This window comes from Varroa jacobsoni, unplaced genomic scaffold (assembly GCF_002532875.2).
Source record: "Varroa jacobsoni isolate VJ856 unplaced genomic scaffold, vjacob_1.0 scaffold_351, whole genome shotgun sequence".
In the NCBI taxonomy this organism is placed as follows: Eukaryota; Metazoa; Arthropoda; class Arachnida; order Mesostigmata; family Varroidae; genus Varroa; species Varroa jacobsoni.
Genome location: NW_019213253.1, coordinates 244 through 19,804, shown reverse-complemented (window position 1 = coordinate 19,804; position 19,561 = coordinate 244). Strand labels below are relative to the sequence as shown.

The following is a 19,561-nucleotide window of genomic DNA, read 5'->3' as shown; positions in this document are numbered from 1 at the left end:
CCTAAAAAGCACAACGAAACAATCGTACTATACGAACAATGATAGCTTTGTCCCTGACTCCTATTTGGTCTGATTGTCGTTTTAGCCTTAACGTCAGCACAGTCTCTACGTTTGCCATTAGCGTACTAAACATTCAAGGCACACAGTCGGAAGAGCGATGTTCCACTGTCTGAAGTACCCAATGCCGCCCTAAACCCCCGCTCACATCTCAAAAAGTTAATTGACGGTTCACATGTACTTCAGAACGATATATATTTTTCGATTTAGTAGCCTAATGATCGATGTGTATTCATCTTCAATATATTTTCTTACACGCATTACAGTATAGGCTCTGTTATCCCGCTCTACGTAAGTAAAACTCTAATCTATTTCTGGTATCTATTTCAGGGCATTCAAGTCGATGTCGATCCAAACCGTTACGGCCATAGAATAAAATCGTTGAAGGCGGAGCTGAAAAACGATCCCCTTGTCACAAAAGCAAGCCTTCAACTTGAGACCATATGGCGTAAGCGATATTAGCAACTCTGGAAATTACGGCTCAGTCGAAGTAATATGTTTACGATACATACAATCCTCATCTAATATACTTGTGGCAAAACGAGACATTCCGCCAAAATTCGAAATTTCCCGCCAAGCATATGTCATCTGATCCGCTCGATACGACGGTCAATTTTGGGAACGTCTGGCAACACTGTGTTGTTCGCTCATTCTTTCAGTCATCTTCTCGTCTGTTGCGGTTGCTGTTGTTGTCGTCGTCATCTCTTTCACTTTGCTGTGGCGATCTACATTCGGTAATATCCGGCCACTGGGCAGTCGAAAGGCTGAGGGAGATCAGGCGAGTGGAGAAAGGGCTGAATGTGTCTTCTAGCGGGCTGTGTCGGTGGCGGTCCTTCGGTCGCTCCGCTCTCGATAGCTAGCTCGGGCTCTGCCTATCTATAGTGAATATAGAGTGTGTGTGCGTGGGTCTGTGTGTGGGTTTTTGTGTGTGTGAATGTGTGTGTGTGTGTGTGTGTGTGTGTGTGTGTGTGTGTGTGTGTGTGTGTGTGTGTGTGTGTGTGTGTGTGTGTGTGTGTGTGTGTGTGTGTCTGTCTCTGTGTGTGCGTGTCTATCGGCCGTGACCGAGTGTATATCTATACCTATTGATGTCTGTGTGTGTCATGTTTAGCCTGCTGCGGCGCTGTTTTTGCTGCTGCTCCAGGCAGCAGTAGCTTTTGCTTTGTTCGGTGGTGTTATTATTGTTGTATCAGTCAGCGATGAGTGCTACTCTCTGTGTTCGAAGTGAATTTTTGCTCGTTTCGACGATTTTCAACGTCAGGATTTGACCTTAAACAGCGAGACGGCGTGAAGGACGACGACTTCAAGGAGTTGCGACGCTGCAGTGGCAACGGGTTGTTCCAGCGATGGTGAGTTTCGTTTGTACTGCTTCAACTGTAACCACTGCAATTATTACGAACGTTGTGTCACAAGTGTCGACAAGATTCGATTTGTTTTTGTGCCAACACGTTGATATTATATTCCGATATGCCTGTTAATTTCGTTAGGTGAAACGGGTAGCGAATAAGGTGAAAGACGGAGGTGTATCATCATAGCCCATGGCAGGCTGAACTGCCAGCATGTTATTTGTTTTCCAGTCAGTTGGTCGGCCAGCATCAGCTAGTCAGTCATTTAACTGGCGGGGCAAAGCTCACTCGTGATTCTTCTAGTCGTGTACAGCGCTGTCGGCGTGTGTGCCCGGCGTGAGCGGAGTGCTGCTTTGCATGTGACGGCTGTTGTGTCGATGGTCTGTGTGTCAGCAGTCCACGGTTGTCTGTGACTTCCGGAAGTGGGCATCATCGGCATCGGCCTATTTGCGGGTCATCGTGTCTCGCAGCTCTGCTGCTGCCGCTGTCAAGCAGCAGCATCATGGTCAAGGAAGAAACAACGCAAGAGGAAGGCTGCTAGCCAGGCAGTCAAACAGTCAAGCAAGCTAGTTCTATTTATTTGCCTATATGTGCGGTAACAAACCAACATTAGCTATTACCAATACTACGGCCACTAACGAGGGGGTTCGATGAAATTTGGGCCACACTCGAAGCCCTCCTGAGTTTTTAGTGTATGGCGCGTGCTTAAATGCCTTAATAGGATGAGTGAACACATAGACTCCGCTAGAACGAAACACCGGTTTGAATGCACAAAAACAGAAAATGGGGTCATGCTGTGATCACACTCGCATTTCAGGCATGGCCTTAGTGTAATTTCAGGGTCATTATTTCAATGCTGTGTGAAATCTGTTATTTGGGTAGCAAGATCTCGGTAAAGTGCTGTTGCAGATTTTTGTGACTGTAGTTGGTGTGAGGTGAGATGAAAATCCAGCTGTGCCTCTAAAGCAACAAGGTTCCGTTTACAATGGGAGGGGTATGTTTGTTTCAATGATGTTCTAACGTTTACATTGTTAGTACATGGAATGGTAACGCATAAACGTCTCAGGTAACCAGGATTATCCAGCGTGTCTTGTCCTGAGGACCGCCACATTTTCTGATAAACTATAAAGGCAGCTATGCTCGAATTAAATCGAACACATTGTTGTGTTCCGAGCCGACTTGATGCTCAGTCGGGCAGAGTTGCACGTACAATCGACAGAGCGATTTTTGTATTAAAAAATAACTTACTAACTGGTAAACGATTCTCGTGTACAGGTTACGCCGAATAGAGAAATTTATTAACAGAAGGTCTTTCATGTACTGTGTAGGTTGACCGTATGTCATTCAGATTATATATGTATATATATATATTCAGTTCACGGATTTAGATCTACGTTTTCTAAACAGCATAGAATGATCCAGAATATTTTAAATGGGACGAAAAATATTAAGGCATAATGAGCAACAAATAATACATTCACAATTATTACGTTATGTGTCTATTAATCTCATTCTGTATAAGATTTATGACTTTGAAGTGTCACTGAGACTAGGCATTTGTAACCGGTTTGTGGATGGTTGATTATCACTTGCTATATTATATAAAGAATTTAGATAATGGTCAGATTGTTATTATAAATAGTATAAAAACTATGAATACATTTTTATGTAAATGGCCACTGAAGAGGCTACATTCAAACGCAGATTCCGGTCAGTTGGTTTCATCCAAAACTTATCAAGTTGTAACCTGTTACTTAATTTTCTGATTTTTTGTTTGCGGTTGCCATATAGGTCAACGACGAGCCAGCGTTTTTGCCGGTCGGCACAGAGGTGTCTGCAAAATATAAAGGAGCTTTTTGTGAAGCTAAAATAAAAAGGGTGAATATCTGACATGGCATTTAACACGTTTGTGATACTGTGACCATTTTAATTAGATAACTAAATACAATATTCAAACATATAGGTAGCGATTTTACATATCCAGCTTTTCTCAGAAAACGCTGATCCGGGATGCAATTCATTAGAAGCAGTTTCTAATAAATACGTATGATCATTTAACTGCGGTAATAACTGTGCAACTTCGAAGAATGAAACAGCATTGCTTGCATTTTAACTTTTTCATTATGATGTGCAGGTTCAACGCTCGGTAAAATGTCGAGTATCATTCAAGAGTATGCTAGGAGGTACCGTTGTTGTCGGAGACGACCAGGTACGTGGGTTTCTTAAAGTGGGCGCGCTTATTGAAGCAAAACATCCTGACAAACCCGGTGCCTTCCAAGAGGCGACAGTTACAAAAATTATCGACCAAAGCCAATATACAGTTGGTAAGTAGAAACTGATTGACTGAATTAATCGATAAGAGACAAAGTTTTATTTACTGTGGCAGAAAGGCAAACTCAACACAGAAAAACTGGGTTATTATCCAGATAATTGGCGATAGGTGCAAACACCTTATTCTCATTCTTGAGCAGTCTATCGAGTTATTTTCATGGAGGAACAGATATGAATTTAACGCCATTTATCAAACAACGGTTTCATTAGTGCGCAAAAAGTTAAATTGCCGTCAAATTAGCTGTTGCTAATAATAAAAAACAATGAGCCGCTGGAGCAAATAGCTAATGTCGGCACTTGTCGGAAAAATATTTACTTCAAATATTACTATATAGAACAGCAGTTTAATGAAGTAATAGCTTGGAGCTGCGAATCGTTTGAAAATATAAAGGCTTGAACTTGTAAACATTATGCTTATTTGTGAATCGTAGTATTCATTTGTGCTAAGTTATCCGATTTATTAAAGAATAGAAAATAATGTCGTATGTAATAGAAAAAACACTTTGTTTTGCTTGGCAAAGCGACTGGTCTGACCTGTGGAGTCATGCAGGTCGCTGTATGGTCAGGCCACGTAATAACCTTCTGATTTAGCATGGTATTTTATACCTCTATTACATACTTCGGGTTCTGCTTTCTGGAGTTCTATATGAATATACTACGAATTAAATAAAAGTTTTGGAGCTTAATTTTAGCGTCTTAAAAGACATTTTAAACACTGCGACGGTGTATTCTGGTATCTTCTCGGGAGAAAGCATTCGTATAGCACTATTGATCTATAAGAGAAAGTACTAGATAAGTACTAACTTTAATTTCATGTTACTCGTTTGCCCAAAGATATGGTGTGCGACTGTGTAACTTTCAAGATTAACGAAAGCTTATTACAAGTGTGGTGCTATACGGACACAAATAGTTGCCTTTGCCTTTAATAACTATTTGGTCAGATGTAGCCACTTAGTAACGATTAGGGAACGTAAGTCATTCCATAGGTATTTTTTTGCATGAGATAAAGGCAGGACCACTCGTGTTTGAATGAATAATTGTACTGCAATCCAGGCATAAATATAATCTTTTGCTAATCGATGCACCGTGCTTAGCATTGTCTACTACAGGATTAGGAAGCGTGGGTTATACTTTACCTTCACATAAAGAAAACAGAATGTCTCGTCGCGTCAAAACTGAATCTATTTTCTTAAATCACATATGTATGAGGCGATAGTACAGTTTTATAAGGCACTGAAGTGAGAGTATCTGAATTGGTCAAATATCGCTGCTTGTTCATTCTATTTGCGCTTATTAAGCATATGTCAAAAAAATCTGGGCATCTCATTGTTCAACCACACGTCAACCTATGCGGCTTTCCGAGTGAGTAATACAGTCGAGGAGTTTGCCGGGCCAGTTATTGCTTACTTTGCAATGTTAAATAAATAATCGAGTGCGCTGTTAAACTCAATGGACGCCTCAAAGTGAGGTATTCCAGTTGTAATTTAAAATTTTAGTGAAGTGTACGAGGAGCGTGAGTTCAAAGAATTTGCGGTCTTGACATAGATCGGTAGGACATAATGTTTAGTCACTGATTGCAGTCACCACAGTCAATTGTATACGCAATTAATGTTATGACATACTGAGAAAGCGCAGTAATAGCGTGTGCAGCAAATATCATGCGCATACCTCTCTTCGCTAGATACTAAAGAGGCGGTTGGTAAAGCACTAATAAAAAATGACATGAATTCATATTTTACTAACATCAAGTAAGCGAAATTATGTATATAATAGGTCGCCAATTTTCATACAAGCTGTTCTAGTGTATGATACAAAAGGCAATTCGTTTTCCTTGGACCTTTACGCGGAAATCGGATCGCGTCATACATTTCTCTATGTGAAATGTAACGTTTGTTATCATGTGTGAAGTTTATTTTTTTCACGAAAAATGTTGTTTTGATTTCTTATTGAGCTAGTTCGTCCTTGCAGTCTTTTATAAAAAAAGTTTTATGCTCTTTAATTTTGGTTTCAATTGAAAATGTTTATTCATAGATTTTATTTTATTGTTAAGCGAACACTGAAATCATGTTCTGCTTCAGAATTATATAAACCTAAATCTGGTTGTACAAAAATCAATTAGCTACACAGAAATAGTGCTAATTTTGCCTCTTACAGAAGGGAATTAATGAAGTCGATTAAGATAAGTTAACATGGCAACAGGTAATGTACTCTTTCTTGCTGCTTTTATTCTTTTTCCGTTTTTTGGTATATTTGCAGTTTTTGACGATGGCGACGTAACGACACTACGGCGAAATTCGCTTTGCTTGAAAAGTGGAAAACACTATTCGGATGGCGAGTCTCTTGATCAGCTTCCGCTAACTAATCCCGAGCACTTTAGTGCGCCAGTCGCTCCTGGCTCGGTTAGTTCCTCGGGCGGATCAGGAAATGGGTCCAGTACTGCCCAGGCAAGGGACTCCCCTGCCGGCAAAGCCCTTAACTCGGGCTTGGCGCCATCACAACGCAAGAAGCGAACGGCCGCCAGCCTGGGGGAGTTTCTCTGCCGAGAGGGCGGCGCTGCCGATGGCGGAAGTAGCCAGGAAGACGACGAGTTAGAGGCTACAACGCCACGAAGAAAACGCCAACAGCAACAACAACAGCAACAGAACAGTAATACAAATAGCAATAATAGTGCCCAAACACAGCAGCAGCAACAACAGCAATCGGCCTTACAGCAGCAGCAGTCACAGCAGCAAAAGACCTCAAGGAGCAGCTCGAGGGAAAGCGTACGTGGAAACGGAGGTAGTAAGGTGCGTATATGTGTTCGTAACCTTTAAGGTTACCTATTAATCCAATATTAGGTATTGCTAGTATAACTTCGTTGCTTAACACCTGATAATAGTTATGAAATAGACAATGTTAGCATATCCCCGAATGAATAGGCCCGTATTTGAGTGAAAAATTTAATGCTGACGGTTTTAATGTTGATCGGTGGGATCAGGTGCCAATAGTTGCAGGGACTGTGGTGCTAGTAGAGGTCGAGAGACGTGAGGAGAAGACTCCACGAGGTAGCGGAGCATCTGAAACCCACCGTGGAAAACGGGACACTGGCTTTGCGGCTCCGGCGCTCATCATACGTGAGCAGTCAGGTGTCCGGAAGGACGAAGTGAGGGTCAAACTGTTCCGCGATGGGCAAATGTAAGCGTTTCGAAGAAAACCGTTTGATTAATTAGTGCGCTATAGCTTAGGTATCCATCAATCCTTGTATTTAGCCAATTATGAAAAAAAAATATGCAGTCAGTTCCAATATTTCGACTTGAAATTAATATGACTCGGCTAGAGGTAGAACCAAAAAGGCAAGATGTGTGCTTCGTTGCCATAATAACAGCGATTCTTTAAAGAGATGAGACATAGTTACTGTCCATTTATTGTCAAACTAACTATGCTGTGTAATAAAGAGGTTTTTAATGCTATTTCTTGCATTCTGTAAAACCTTTTTATTAAACACATATTTATTTTAAAATTGCGAATACGCCCATGAGCGCGGACGGATACCTGTGTGAACAATTTTCTCCTGTCATTGTAATATCTCTCTTGGATGTATGCTCATTGTAAGATGAATCTCATTTTTACAATATGGTATTTTTTATGTGTTAGGGTGACGGTTCCGAAAAAAGATATACAGGAGTTTGATCGTAAACAAACGACGATGAAAGGCCATCCACAAAAATCGGCCATTTTCAAGGCCCTGGTCTATCTAGAGAAAAATGATCTACCCCAAGGATGGAGCCGAAAAGAACTGCTTGATGAAAACGCTGAAGAAAAGGATGACGATAACCAAGTTGACGATGATAAAGATAATAAAAGTAAAGTTGATAACAAAGATGAGGACAGCAGTAAGGATAAGGAAATAGACAATAAAGGCGATTCCGATGAGGAAGAAAGTGAATCTGAAGATGAAGTGAATTCAGAAGAACGTGATCGCTTCGTGGCTCAGTTGTATAAATTCATGGAAGAGCGAGGCACACCAATTAATAAGGGACCTGTGCTCAATGGCAAAGACATTGATCTACACCAACTCTTCTCTTTGGTCCGAAAAATTGGTTCGTTTGACAAGGTTACAAATCTAAACCGATGGCGTGATGTGTACGCAAAAATGTTCAAGGAGCCGAAGGCGACCCCGGCTCAGGGTCAGCAGTTGAAAGGCGCCTACAAAAAGTACCTACAGGGATTTGAAGACCTTTACAGAAAACTTGGTATGGACTCGCACCTGGACGCCAAGGCTAGCGGGTCGGGCGGTGCGCGGAGCCAGCGGATCATGACGCGTAACAAACAGCCACCGGTTAGTGCTGTTAAGGCCGGCGGTCGACAGGAGCGTAAAGCTGCCACGCCACCGCAGCCGCCTGATTCGCCCTCGTCGGCGTCCAGTGGCAAACGCGAAAGACTGCAACAGCATAAGGAAGAACTTCAAAAACAGCAGCAGCAGGAACAGCAGAAACAACAGCAAAAGGAGGAGCTGCAGAAGCAGCAACAGCAGCAGAAGGAAGAACAACAGCAAAGACTGCAACAGCAAAAGGAAGAACAACAAAAACAACAGCAGCTGCAGCAGAAAGAGGAACAGCAGCAAAAACTACAACAGCAAAAGGAAGAACTACAGAAGCAACAGCAGCAACAGCAGCAGCAGCAGCAACAACAGTCAGAGAAGGTAACGGAAAAAGAAAAAGAGTCGATAAAGGAGTCAACAAAAGAAGCGAAAGAGGACGAGGAAAAGCGATCATTGACAAGAAGTAACAAAAAACCCGAGGATCGAGAAACAGCCGGATTAACAACGCCGAAACGGGTTCGGAGCGACAGTCTCGATCCGGCGAAACGCGTTAAAGAGAAAGCTGCTGCCTTATCCGCGCAAAAGGAAAGCAAGACAAAAGAGGAGAAGGACCGGATTATAGGAACGCCTGTGTCAATGAAAAAAGACCGAAAAAAAGACAAGGGGTCAGATAGCGAGGAAAGTGAGGCCGAGGTGGTACCTGCTACGCGTAAAAACATTCTTGAGCCACTCCGTGTGAACGACCGAATCAGAGTGAAGTATGGGCACGGAAAGCAGCATAAAGTGTACGAAGCAAAAGTGCTGAAAATTGAAGATGTTGAAGGAGATTCGGGCGAAAAGAAGTTCTTTGTTCATTATACAGGATGGAACAACCGTTACGACGAGTGGATCCTTAAAAAGAGAATTCTAGAGAATATCACCCACAAGTTAGATAAGAGCAGGTTAGTGGATCACACAGTTGTCATTTAGAGGACAGTAAGTGTTAATCTTCTTCTAAAGTAAAATGGCGCCTTATTTGAATAACTAAACCGAAGGAATTCCCTTCCTGTCGGACGATATTATCTGTACCATTGGAATGCAGTAGAGACGATATGGCATTAAGCACAAAATCCAATAAGTTACTATTAATGTATATATATGTATGTATACGTTTTACTTAGGGCTGGCTCGGTGACTGCCAAAAAAGCTTCTGCCCCGTCAGCAGCGTCCAGTGAAGGTGAGAAACATGATGATAAAGAGTCATCTTCGTCGTCGAGTGAAAAGGGTGATGGCAAATTAAGTGAATCCAGTAAAGATTTAAAAGACAAAGATATTCCATCCAGTAAAGATGCTACAGGAAGTGGATCTGCCAAGAAAAAGGAAGAAGACCCTTCTGAAGAACCCAGAAAGCGTCGAGGTAAGCCGCCAAAGAAGTTTGCGGAATCCAGTTTCGAAGTGCATATTCCAACCAGAAAAGATACAACATCACAGGCCAAGGATAGCAAAGACAAAGATGCGAGTAAGTCTGCGAGCGACAATGGTGGCGTCAAAAAAGAAGAGGATACTAAAGAGAAAGAAAGCGTTAGCAAGAAGTCTGAAGCAGTCAGTAAAGACATGAAGGAAGAGAAAAGCAAAGCCGCCAAAGACGAAAAAGTAAGTAAAGATTGCAAGGACCCACCAGTCATCGTCACGGGCCCCTGTGTTGCACAAACGAAATCTGGAGCAAAGGAGGAACGAAAGGAGGCCCCAGTAGCCGAAAGCCCCGCGCCCGCTCCCGTGAAGAAGCTCGTCGAGGTGAGTCCCGAGCATGCCGCACGGGTGTTCGCTGTCAAGTCAAAACCGCCCGAGTCGGTTCCTCCATCTGTCTCCGCCTCCGTCCAAGGAACTGCGGGGGTTTCGATCACCCTCCATGTTGCTGGCCCCGTTTCAGAAAAGAGCAAAGAGCGCGAGCTGTCGTTGGCCGCTGGCTCCAAAGAAAAAGAATCGAAGGACATTATGCCAGCTGATACGAAAAAGGAGCGGCCAGCAGAGGACGAGCCGGCCCGTAAGGAGAAGCCAACGACGCCTAAGAGGCCCCGCTTGGCCAAGCGAAAGAAGCCGGTTACGCCCTCAAGTGAAAAAACGGATAAGGTGCAGAAGGCTGACAGAACGGAGGACAAATCGGACGGAAGTGCACCTGCAGACAAGAGTATTGTGAACCAGGCGTCTTCAACAGTCAAGACGCAGGTTGAAGAAACACGACAGGCCAGTTCCATAATTAAGGCCGAACAGTCGGAAGGCGAGGATACCGATATCGAAAAGGATCCGATCGTGCCCACTTTGTTGCCCCTCCCCACAACAGCCAGTGGTATTGCAGCCAGCTCAAAAGAATCACAATCAGTAGAAGACGATGAGGCTGATGAGGAGACTCTTAAGGCCGGTGGGGGAGGGCCTGAGGAAGAGGCAAGTACCGAAGTCGAAGAAGGCCATCTCGAGGACTCACTAGCGGACAATGTAAGTGTTATATGTCAGTTACGATGCAATCGAATTTGATGCACCTATGTTTAAGTAATTCGACAACAACTCATCTTTAACAATATTTATTACAATTAAATATGTTTAAGAACGTATACCGTAATGTACAGATTAGCATGCTAATTAGCAGACTCCCTCTAGAGCAAAGACATACGCTAAGTTTAACAGACGCTGTTGTGGGGGTCAAGACTACTAGTCTTGTGTTATTTTCTGTTATTTTAAGATGACAGAAAACATTAACCATAGCTTCTTTTCAGAAGTTTGAGCATAGTATTCGGAATTAATGTATCCACTGTAGGTCCTATATTGAACGGTATACCTTCTAATTATGATTATAGCAATCGATGAATCTCGACGAGAGCGGGATCGAGGCCCTGGAACAAGAGGCCCCCATTCCGCCTCCAATCACAAGTGAAGATACTGTGCCGAGGGCAGCTTCTCCAGCTGCTACTTCAACCCCTGCGCTAGTGGAAGAAAAGCGAGCAGCCTCTAGGACGTCACTCGAGGGCGTTGCGAGCCCAGTTACTACAAAGACTCGTAAGCCTCGCGGCAGAAGAGTATCTGAATGCCGGGATGAAGACCGCGACGTATCAGAGACAAAAGATAAGGATCCTAAAGATAAAAAGGATACAGCGAAGGCCGCAGACAAGGATGAAAAATTGGAAGAGAAAAAGGCCGTGGTTGTAAGTACTCAAAATCGTAGCTCTGCTACTTCGTATACGTGTGAATTTTTTTTTGTCAGCTCTAGCGTTCTATTAAAAGCGCAATAAGAAAGACCCGTGAACTAATTTTAGACTTATTCTAATTCTCATGGGAGTCGTTTTAATTTCAAATTTACTCTCAGGCTACAAAGTCTCGAGCACGGAAAACATCTGAAAGCCAAATAGATGAAGACACCGTAATTGTTAAAAAGAGAGCACGAAAGGCGTCAGAGATGACCTTAAGCCCTGCAGCTAAGGTAATTTCGCCGCAAAAAGATGAATGCAAAACAGCTGAAGTCGCCAGCGTGGCTGTTTCCAATGCCAAAATCACTGCCGAGGAGCCTAAAGAGCTCGAGCCGATCGTTAAGCATGTTTTACATACTTCCGAAGAGAAATGTACTGAACAGGCCCGAACAGAGACCATTCCCGTAAGGTGGGTGAATGTATCATACGTTATAAGTATGTTTCGTAATTCAGCCTGCTTATTGATATGCAGATGTATTGTGACCTTATAAATATCTGTGTATACAAATGCAAGGTGTAACAAAAAAGTATACTTAGTTTAAATGATCATAAGTTCAGTTTTTTTTGCATGTAATAAATTTTTATATTGCAAAAGGGTCTGCATACAATATATAACTTTTACTCCCGTCACAGATGTTAGAAATGATTTTAATCAATACATTCCTTATAACAGTGGTACTTCGACAATACTCATTTAATGCTGTAGTGTATCCTTGGTCACTTTCTACCACAGATTTATCACAAAGAATTACCACAAAGAAATTGATTGGTATCAGGTGTGTGTATGGGGGGGAGGGGGGAGGGGGTATGGTTAAAATATTTATGGGATTTCCTAATTTAATCCATCGGTTTGAAAGATTTTATAAAGATATGCTCTTACATTACTATGATTATGCACAGATGATCCGTCATAAGAAAAATAAAATATGCCATCTTTACCAGAATGCTCCCAAATGCGCGGTGATACAAATTTCATTCAAAACGTTTGAAATGCGAACGATACTTAATTATTTTACGCCCAGCTCATCACTTGATTGCCTTACAGATTTTCGAGATGTTTCGTGAAAAATTTCGAGCATTTTTTTGCTCGTTTTATATTATTGGTCTTCTGGAACGTTGTCTGTAAATATGCTAAACAGTTCCACCTGCTTCAAACTTACCTGTTACCCAATAAAGTTTAATTCGCGCTGATGGATCTGTCCGAAACTTCTCACAATATTGATTTTTTAGTTTTGCTATGTCTCCATTTTCAATAGCACAAAAGTAACTCGTGCTCCACTCATTATTTCCAATTGATTACACTTTTAAAAGAAAGAATAAGTAGACAGTTGTGATCCGTTAAACAGTTTATATATATATATATATATATATATATATATATATATGTACGTATATTACAGATAGCTATTGTTATAAAGGTATTGACAAGACGAACCGAGTAATCACACCGATTTGCAGGCAAGAATCTCAGCCCAGTGCTTTGCGCCAAGTTTCCAAAGAAGTGAGTAGTATCCCTAGTAATTTAAGCCTCGAAAAGGATAAACTTAAGGACACCAAGGAAAAGCCTGTAAAGGAGATGAAAGACAAGAGCAGGGATAGCGGTCCTAGTGAGGGGCGTATGGAAGCTACACCCGTTCATTATTTGCCCAAGAAACGACGAATTCAACAAAAGCTTGACGAGGAAGCCAGCACATTACCTGCAGTTGTTGTTGCGAAGAAATCTAGGATTGAGGAGCAATTTAACATTGAAATAACGGTTCGTACATCTATCAAGCGTCTGTTTAATTTAGTTGTTGATAAGTAACGGCTCGTATAACTAGGAAGAACTTACTTGACCCTGTTACTAATAAAAAAGCTTTATTTAGTGTTTCAAGTGAGCTTGCCTATTTTGTCGTCATAAGCAAATGCTCAGAGCTCTAGTCTTCTCTTCTACTGGCTATTATATTTTAGAGGCAGCTTTTTACATATTTGGGTAATTTTGAACATATGAAAAGATCATGGAAAATCACAAATCAATAAATGATCACATCTGCGAAAGAACGAGTTTGAAAATATAAACGATATTTTTTTTTACAGGGTACTAATTACTGAGCCTTAACAATAAAGAAAAGACACGGGTCAATTTAGATAGGAAAACTGAATGTATAATACATACTGTTTTTTAAACGGTCTCTATATGACTGAGTAAGTGTATTTAAAATTCAAATACATTTGTGCGGAGACTCATTGAATAAGCATAGTTATTGAGCTCAGAATAATTAGCGAAATACATTGACTAATCCATGATTAAGTCCTTACGGGAAGTAGGTTGAGAAAGATTTTGAGATAAATGGGAAAGCAAAACCTAATTAAAAATCATATGTTTTGTGGCTATCTAGTCGGAAGCCGATATGAACAACGAAGTGCTATGCAAATCGATCCAGCTCGATGCGATCGAGGCATGAAAAGTTTATTGAATATCTCTCTCTGCTTCACCTTGTAGGTTAAACAGGAATCAAAGGAAGCGGATGCTGTAAGCGACACCTCTGAGGAGAAGATGCAAATTGCCGAAGATACCGAAGACGGCGGCGATGAGGGTACAGTTGGCGAGGAGCCTGACACAAAGAAGCTAGACAAGTTCTCTAATGGAAGCAGTAAAGAGAATAAGACTGCTGGGCTCAATAAAGAATCAACGAGCAAAACGATAGGCGGCGACAGCAAAGATAAAGAGAGTATAGCTAACAAAGAATCCAAAGAAAAGGAACGCCGTGAGGAAAAAGAGCGGGCAGCTGCTGGAGATGCTCTCGCAGCTTTGGCACATGCTTGTGGCGAGGCAGAAGCGGCTGAGGAGAATGAAGGGCCATCTGAAGCCGTCGGTAAAGAAATCAAGCGTGAAGACCATGAACCTGAAAGAGAAGGTGAGGGTGCGGATGGAGGAGAGCAGGCTGGAGGCTTGTTTCTCATTTGTGAGGAGAATGTTCTTCCAGAGAGTCCCGTGCCACACAATCACGGTCAGGCAAACCATGGAGACAACCAAGATGGTAAGTTCTTAAAAATTTTATGCCTTACTTCGTATCATTCATTATAAAATTTCACTCAGACTTCAGCTCTGTTATACTATGTAACTTTGTCTGCTTTACGCACTTTCCCTAGTGTCTTTTACGCGTATGCACGAGGTGGCAGTTGACAACTGATGTTTGTGTAGTACTATTAGGTTACATCGTAAGAATGTCGCGCATGTAATTTTAGGTGCCGGGCCTGCTGATGGGGTAGTTGTGTTGGGAGGTGGTCGTCTTGGTGAAATGCCACCTGCGTGCTGCGTAACAGAAGTGACCCCCCCTACAACGCCGGACGATTCGCAATCATCAGGCAACAGTCACCACAGCAACAACAATATTAATAATAATAATAGTAGCAACAACCTCAGCAACAATACAGGGAGCAGTAGCACCGATATCATGGGTCGAAGCCAGCACGTGGTTAACCCTTCAGTGGGAGCTGAAGTGGCGACAGCCGGGGGCGGTGTTCCAGTAATACCTTCTGATCGGCGAGTCGTCATTGCCACAAATGTGAACGATAAAAACAGCGATAAAGCAGGTGAACAGAGAGTTCGTGGAGCTCCGACAAGCCACGGAACGGCCGGAAACACAGCAGGGGGTGTGGATGAGGAGAGTACGATGTCGGCAGATAGCAGCGACTCAGCAAGGCAGTCTTCAGCTGTGGAGCGTGAACGAGAGAAGGTTCGGAGCTTTTTGTCGAAAAAATATAACATACAAAACGTCGATTCAGTTTAGTCTGTTTTTTTGGCTTTGCTAATATTTTTGTTTAATATTGAAAGACTAAGTCGTTTCTGTTTGAAATTATTGAAGGGAAAACGAATGTATTGATGTTGTGCTATCTGTGTGTGTATTTAGTCGGTTCGCGGTGGTAAGGGTAGCCTTAGCGGCGGGACCCGAGGTGGACGCGTAAAGCGGACTCGCAAGACCTTGCGGCAGAAGGCGCAACAGGGACAGGCGCAGCGTCGGGCTGGAGCTGAAAGAGCGCGTAGCCCAACCGATGGTCATCTATTTTCCGGAGGACTACGGGGGTCCGACCGCGATGGAGCGCCACCAGGCAGTGGCCAGGGAGGCGCAGGTCAGCTCAGCCGTCACGCCGGCCTTCTCTGCACGCAGATGCCGCCAAATTACGATCCTGCGAAGCCGCCACGATTCAATTTTAGCCTTTCGATAGGTAAAGACAAAAATGCATATTATACCTCTTACAATGTTCATTACTATGTGTAAAAGTACTAAGAATGTTTTAATCCGAAATTTATCAGAACACTCAAGCTTACTTGGGTGGTAATGCGGTAAACGTAAAGATGCTAGGCTTCTCGATACACCCGACATAACCGTAATCTGAACTCGTTGATTAGTAAACGTTCGCCAATTTTCTGTGATATACAGATGGTATTGAAGATTCAGAGGAACGAATTTCGCTTATCCAGGATCGGCTGTGTGATCTTAAGAAGAAGTACATGGAACTCAAGACTGAGGTAGCCCTTATTGATCGGAAAAGAAAGCGTATTCGGAGACGAGAGGCAGGTTGGTTTTTTATTTCAATTAAATTGTTCAAATATACGTAAGCAAGCTCCCGATGGTAAATGTACTTTATATTTATATATATATTGAAAAACGTAATTTAGTTTTCTTTTATGTGCTTTTTGTAATGATAAGATTGCTATTAAAACATCACTCAAGTCCATTGAATGGTGAAACTGAAAAACAGTATAAAAGCGATTAGTAAATCCAGATTGTTCTTCGAAATAATTTTATTTGCTTTTAATTACCAAGCCGTTTTGTTTTCGATGCGTTTTGTTTTTAATACATTTGATATCATTTCAAAGAAATTTTTTTTGGAATTTTAGCTCGAGCAGAAAACAATATTTCAAATTCACCTCGGCCTCACCCTTCGCCACTGCGAACTGCAAATGAAGACTGATAATAAATGCTGACACGCCGTAGGAGGCATCAACAAATCTGGACAAATCGACACATTTCATGTTCTCGAGCAACGGTGGAACGTATTGTGTCGGAGCCTTTTGTACAGAGCGAACTCGAAAGAGACGAAAAACGAGAGATTAACTATGCTATTAGATAGTGCCTGGGTTAACCATTATATCCTGCTTGGTCAGGTCTAATGGCCACCCATGTATAAATCAGTAAGTATTCTGTGTACATTCGGAGTTAACTTCTATGTCTATATAACATGGTATATACATAACAGGCATACGCTCAGCACAGTATAACACCAGGGCAGCATGTAGTGGGCCTTGAGCGGTTGTAGGGGAGTTAGTAGTGGATGTGTGGTAAGATGTGTACATACCCTTGTATTTACATGGTCAAGAAGGCAGTGCGTTAATATTACCATAAATTATTATTGACATTACCATTGGACTCGTGGTGAAAGCATAGGCAACAGCTCAGGTTATAGTGGACCTAACTCATAGGGCAAACAATTGCAAACAAGTTAACCAGTTTGCCAGCTGATTAGCTCAATTAATACGACGTGTTACGCACGCAGTTGCTTGTGCGTGTTGACTTATTTTTCTTAACGGTGAAACCATACGTACATTTAGTGATGAGCGAAATCCGCTTCAAAGTGTAAAGAGGCGCAATAAAGGATACCTATTATTTTTTCCTTACGTTGGGTCCGATGTGCTAATGGTAGTACAAGATAATCTGATTTGTGGCAGATTCGTTACAAAATATATAGAATGCGTGACTGTAAAACAGTCAGATTATTTTCAACTTGCGATTGAAGACGCGTGAAGAAGCATCTACTGTTATTAAGCATTATGTGTATATGTATGAAAACAGATTATATTAACACTGCTATTTATTGTAGTATTTTCGTTGGTTTTTATTATTTCATTAATGTATATTAACAGTTTTGAAAACGCGCGGTTGTGGTTGCTGCTTATAAAGGGTGCGTATATATACCCAATTGACAAATGAACATCTGTTTGTGAAGGGCAATAAACAAGAGAAAAGAAATTGTCTTTAATAGTACTTTGTAAAGTCATCTCCAATGTAATCAACTTTTGAGAGTTTGATATTCGGTGTTGATAATCCACACACAAAAAGGTGGTTTATTGATTAGTAAGATCTATTACATGGGCGCCGATAACGGCTGAACTTGTCTCAAAGGAAAATGTTATTAAAAATGAGGTTTTTTTACGATGGAGGCTTCAAGGCCTGCCGACTATCACTACTGTTTAGTAAAATTCAAGCGAATTCATAAACACTGTGCAAAACGAAGCTCGACGAGTGAATTGAGAAGCCAAACAACTATATTTCTACGGCATGATAGGATAAGATGCGTACATTTAGCTTATATAAGCAATACGTCGTGTAAAGTTTACATGGGGCGTAAAGGGTGCAAAATTGTACAGGATAGAAACAAAAAGCGAACAAAAAAGAACCGAAACCCGCGTGTCGAAAAGAATATTTGTTTCAAAGGCCAGATCTCAAGATCGACGTGTCGTGTAGCGTAGAGCTCGCAGGTTAACACAGCCTAACAGATGAGCGACCGTAACATGGATGCGTGAGTATTATGATTGAAAAAAGATTTTGAAACCGCCACTATTAGAGCAAACCTGTATATACATGTGAATGTGTCAACGGATCCGAATCAGGGTCTTATGCTAAAGCGGCAAATCGACCAGCGAATCTAGGTACTATAAAGCCATAAAAGAATTAGACAATTGATAAATTAACCGCAAGCTTAACCACCGAACACAGTTATAAATTCAAGCTATCGTGTATTCAGCTTAATTTTTATATGCAAATAGTGCTCTAAAAATAAAATTTTGTTCCGCAAATGCGCCATCCGTTACTTTTAGAAATGCAAAATGTCGCTTCCTCATGTATTCCTTTTTGAAAACCGACTCGCAGATGTTCGAAAATGCATTACAGGCTAATTCTTGGAATGTATGGCGTAGACCTACGGTCCATCAATGTGTATCGTCGTGTTTATATTTATGTAACAGAGCTATAGTCTGTCTACTCTCGTCATTTTTATCCTAAAGTGGGCAAGTCTTGATGTTTCCTTTACTTTTGGTTGCGATAAATACAAAGTTTTTTGCTGCTGTTGCTGCTTATATGTAAATCGTGACACAACGACAACTAGAGAAAAATAGACTCGAATATATTTCAGTTTGATAGATTTGTATATTAACGGAGACTCACCTTGCCTGTTAAAGATTGATTACAATATAACTGTATATCTCAAAGGAAAAACCTATAAAAATTTTAATAAAAGGATATGTAAAATATTAAAACTTAAGTAAACTTATTTGAGCAATAGCTTCGCTATTGATTTGCTTAATAAGAACGGATTCATTGTGTAGTTATCGATGCCTATATCTTAACGTATACAGCAATAACATGATATCACATGGAGCTTGACCCTATTTACTCTACGTATTATATGGTCCGAAAGCGAAGTCAATTTCAATGGGAAATAAACCGATGCGCGTATGAAAGTTTTGTCGTCCCCAACTGTAAGTGGCTTGTTTGGTTATAAAATAAATTTAATCTTTGTGAAACAGACTTTATCCTAAAAATATCAGTTCTGTTCTCAAATACAAGTGATTTTTAAAAACTGAAAAATAAAAACTTATTTTAAAATTAGTTTTGCGTGCTCGGCGGAAAAAGATGATTAAAGAAAAAGTTGTTTAAAATATGTTTGTATTATGACATTAGATAGTAAAAGCCGAAGCCGAAATTAATACACAAGCTGCGGTTTCGAATACATTTTTACGATGTTTATTCTTAATGCTGAAGCTGGAGTCGTTCTGTGTGTGTGTGTGTGTAACGGAAAGATCATTTCTTGGTTGTTTCTGCTCAGTCTCTCGTTATTCTCATCAACACTTGATTAATTTTCGTGCGCATCTCACCGTGAGAAAGCAAGACACGTTGTCTTCAGCTTCATTTTGTCTATCTTTTTTGTAATAGCTTTTGTTTAGATGTTTGTTTACCGCAATTATCGTGTAACGGTAGTTGCAGTGGTCATTTTCTCCATCTCAGTATAATCACCTTAGTATTTCGGTAGTTCTCTTTTATTATCGTTTCTATTAGTTATTTGTCTTCTACTACAACTGAGTCAACTCTTACTAAAGGGTTCTTTTTCTTAGTTTATATTTACTGTAGTATCAGTTATAGTTTACAATCTGTTATAACTATCGTCGCGGTTTGTTTACTTAAAAATCTTGTCTAGGTGTCTTCTCTTCCTTCTTTTAGATAATTCCGCGCTCAAAACATTTAGACTCTCAGATAATGGAAGGGATGCTC

The 19,561-nt window shown here is 41.2% G+C and overlaps 1 protein-coding gene across 2 annotated transcripts; it reads left to right on the top strand.

Moving 5' to 3' along the window:
* The first annotated feature begins 1,120 nt into the window (after positions 1–1,120).
* Positions 1,121–18,549, top strand: LOC111259608 (uncharacterized). Of its 2 annotated transcripts, none has more exons than XM_086967964.1 (15): positions 1,121–1,403; positions 3,192–3,278; positions 3,535–3,724; positions 5,988–6,517; positions 6,709–6,905; positions 7,365–8,972; positions 9,192–10,503; positions 10,863–11,207; positions 11,369–11,658; positions 12,708–13,005; positions 13,732–14,269; positions 14,478–14,968; positions 15,143–15,458; positions 15,674–15,811; positions 16,135–18,549. In XM_086967964.1, the coding sequence occupies exons 1-15, from the start codon at positions 1,401–1,403 to the stop codon at positions 16,206–16,208; spliced, it is 6,417 nt and encodes a 2,138-aa protein (XP_086824090.1). In that variant the 5' UTR covers positions 1,121–1,400; the 3' UTR covers positions 16,209–18,549. The 2 variants fall into 2 exon arrangements, with proteins under 2 accessions (XP_086824090.1, XP_086824089.1); XM_086967963.1 differs by lacking the exon at positions 1,121–1,403 and adding an exon at positions 2,012–2,394.
* The last annotated feature ends 1,012 nt before the right edge of the window (positions 18,550–19,561 follow it).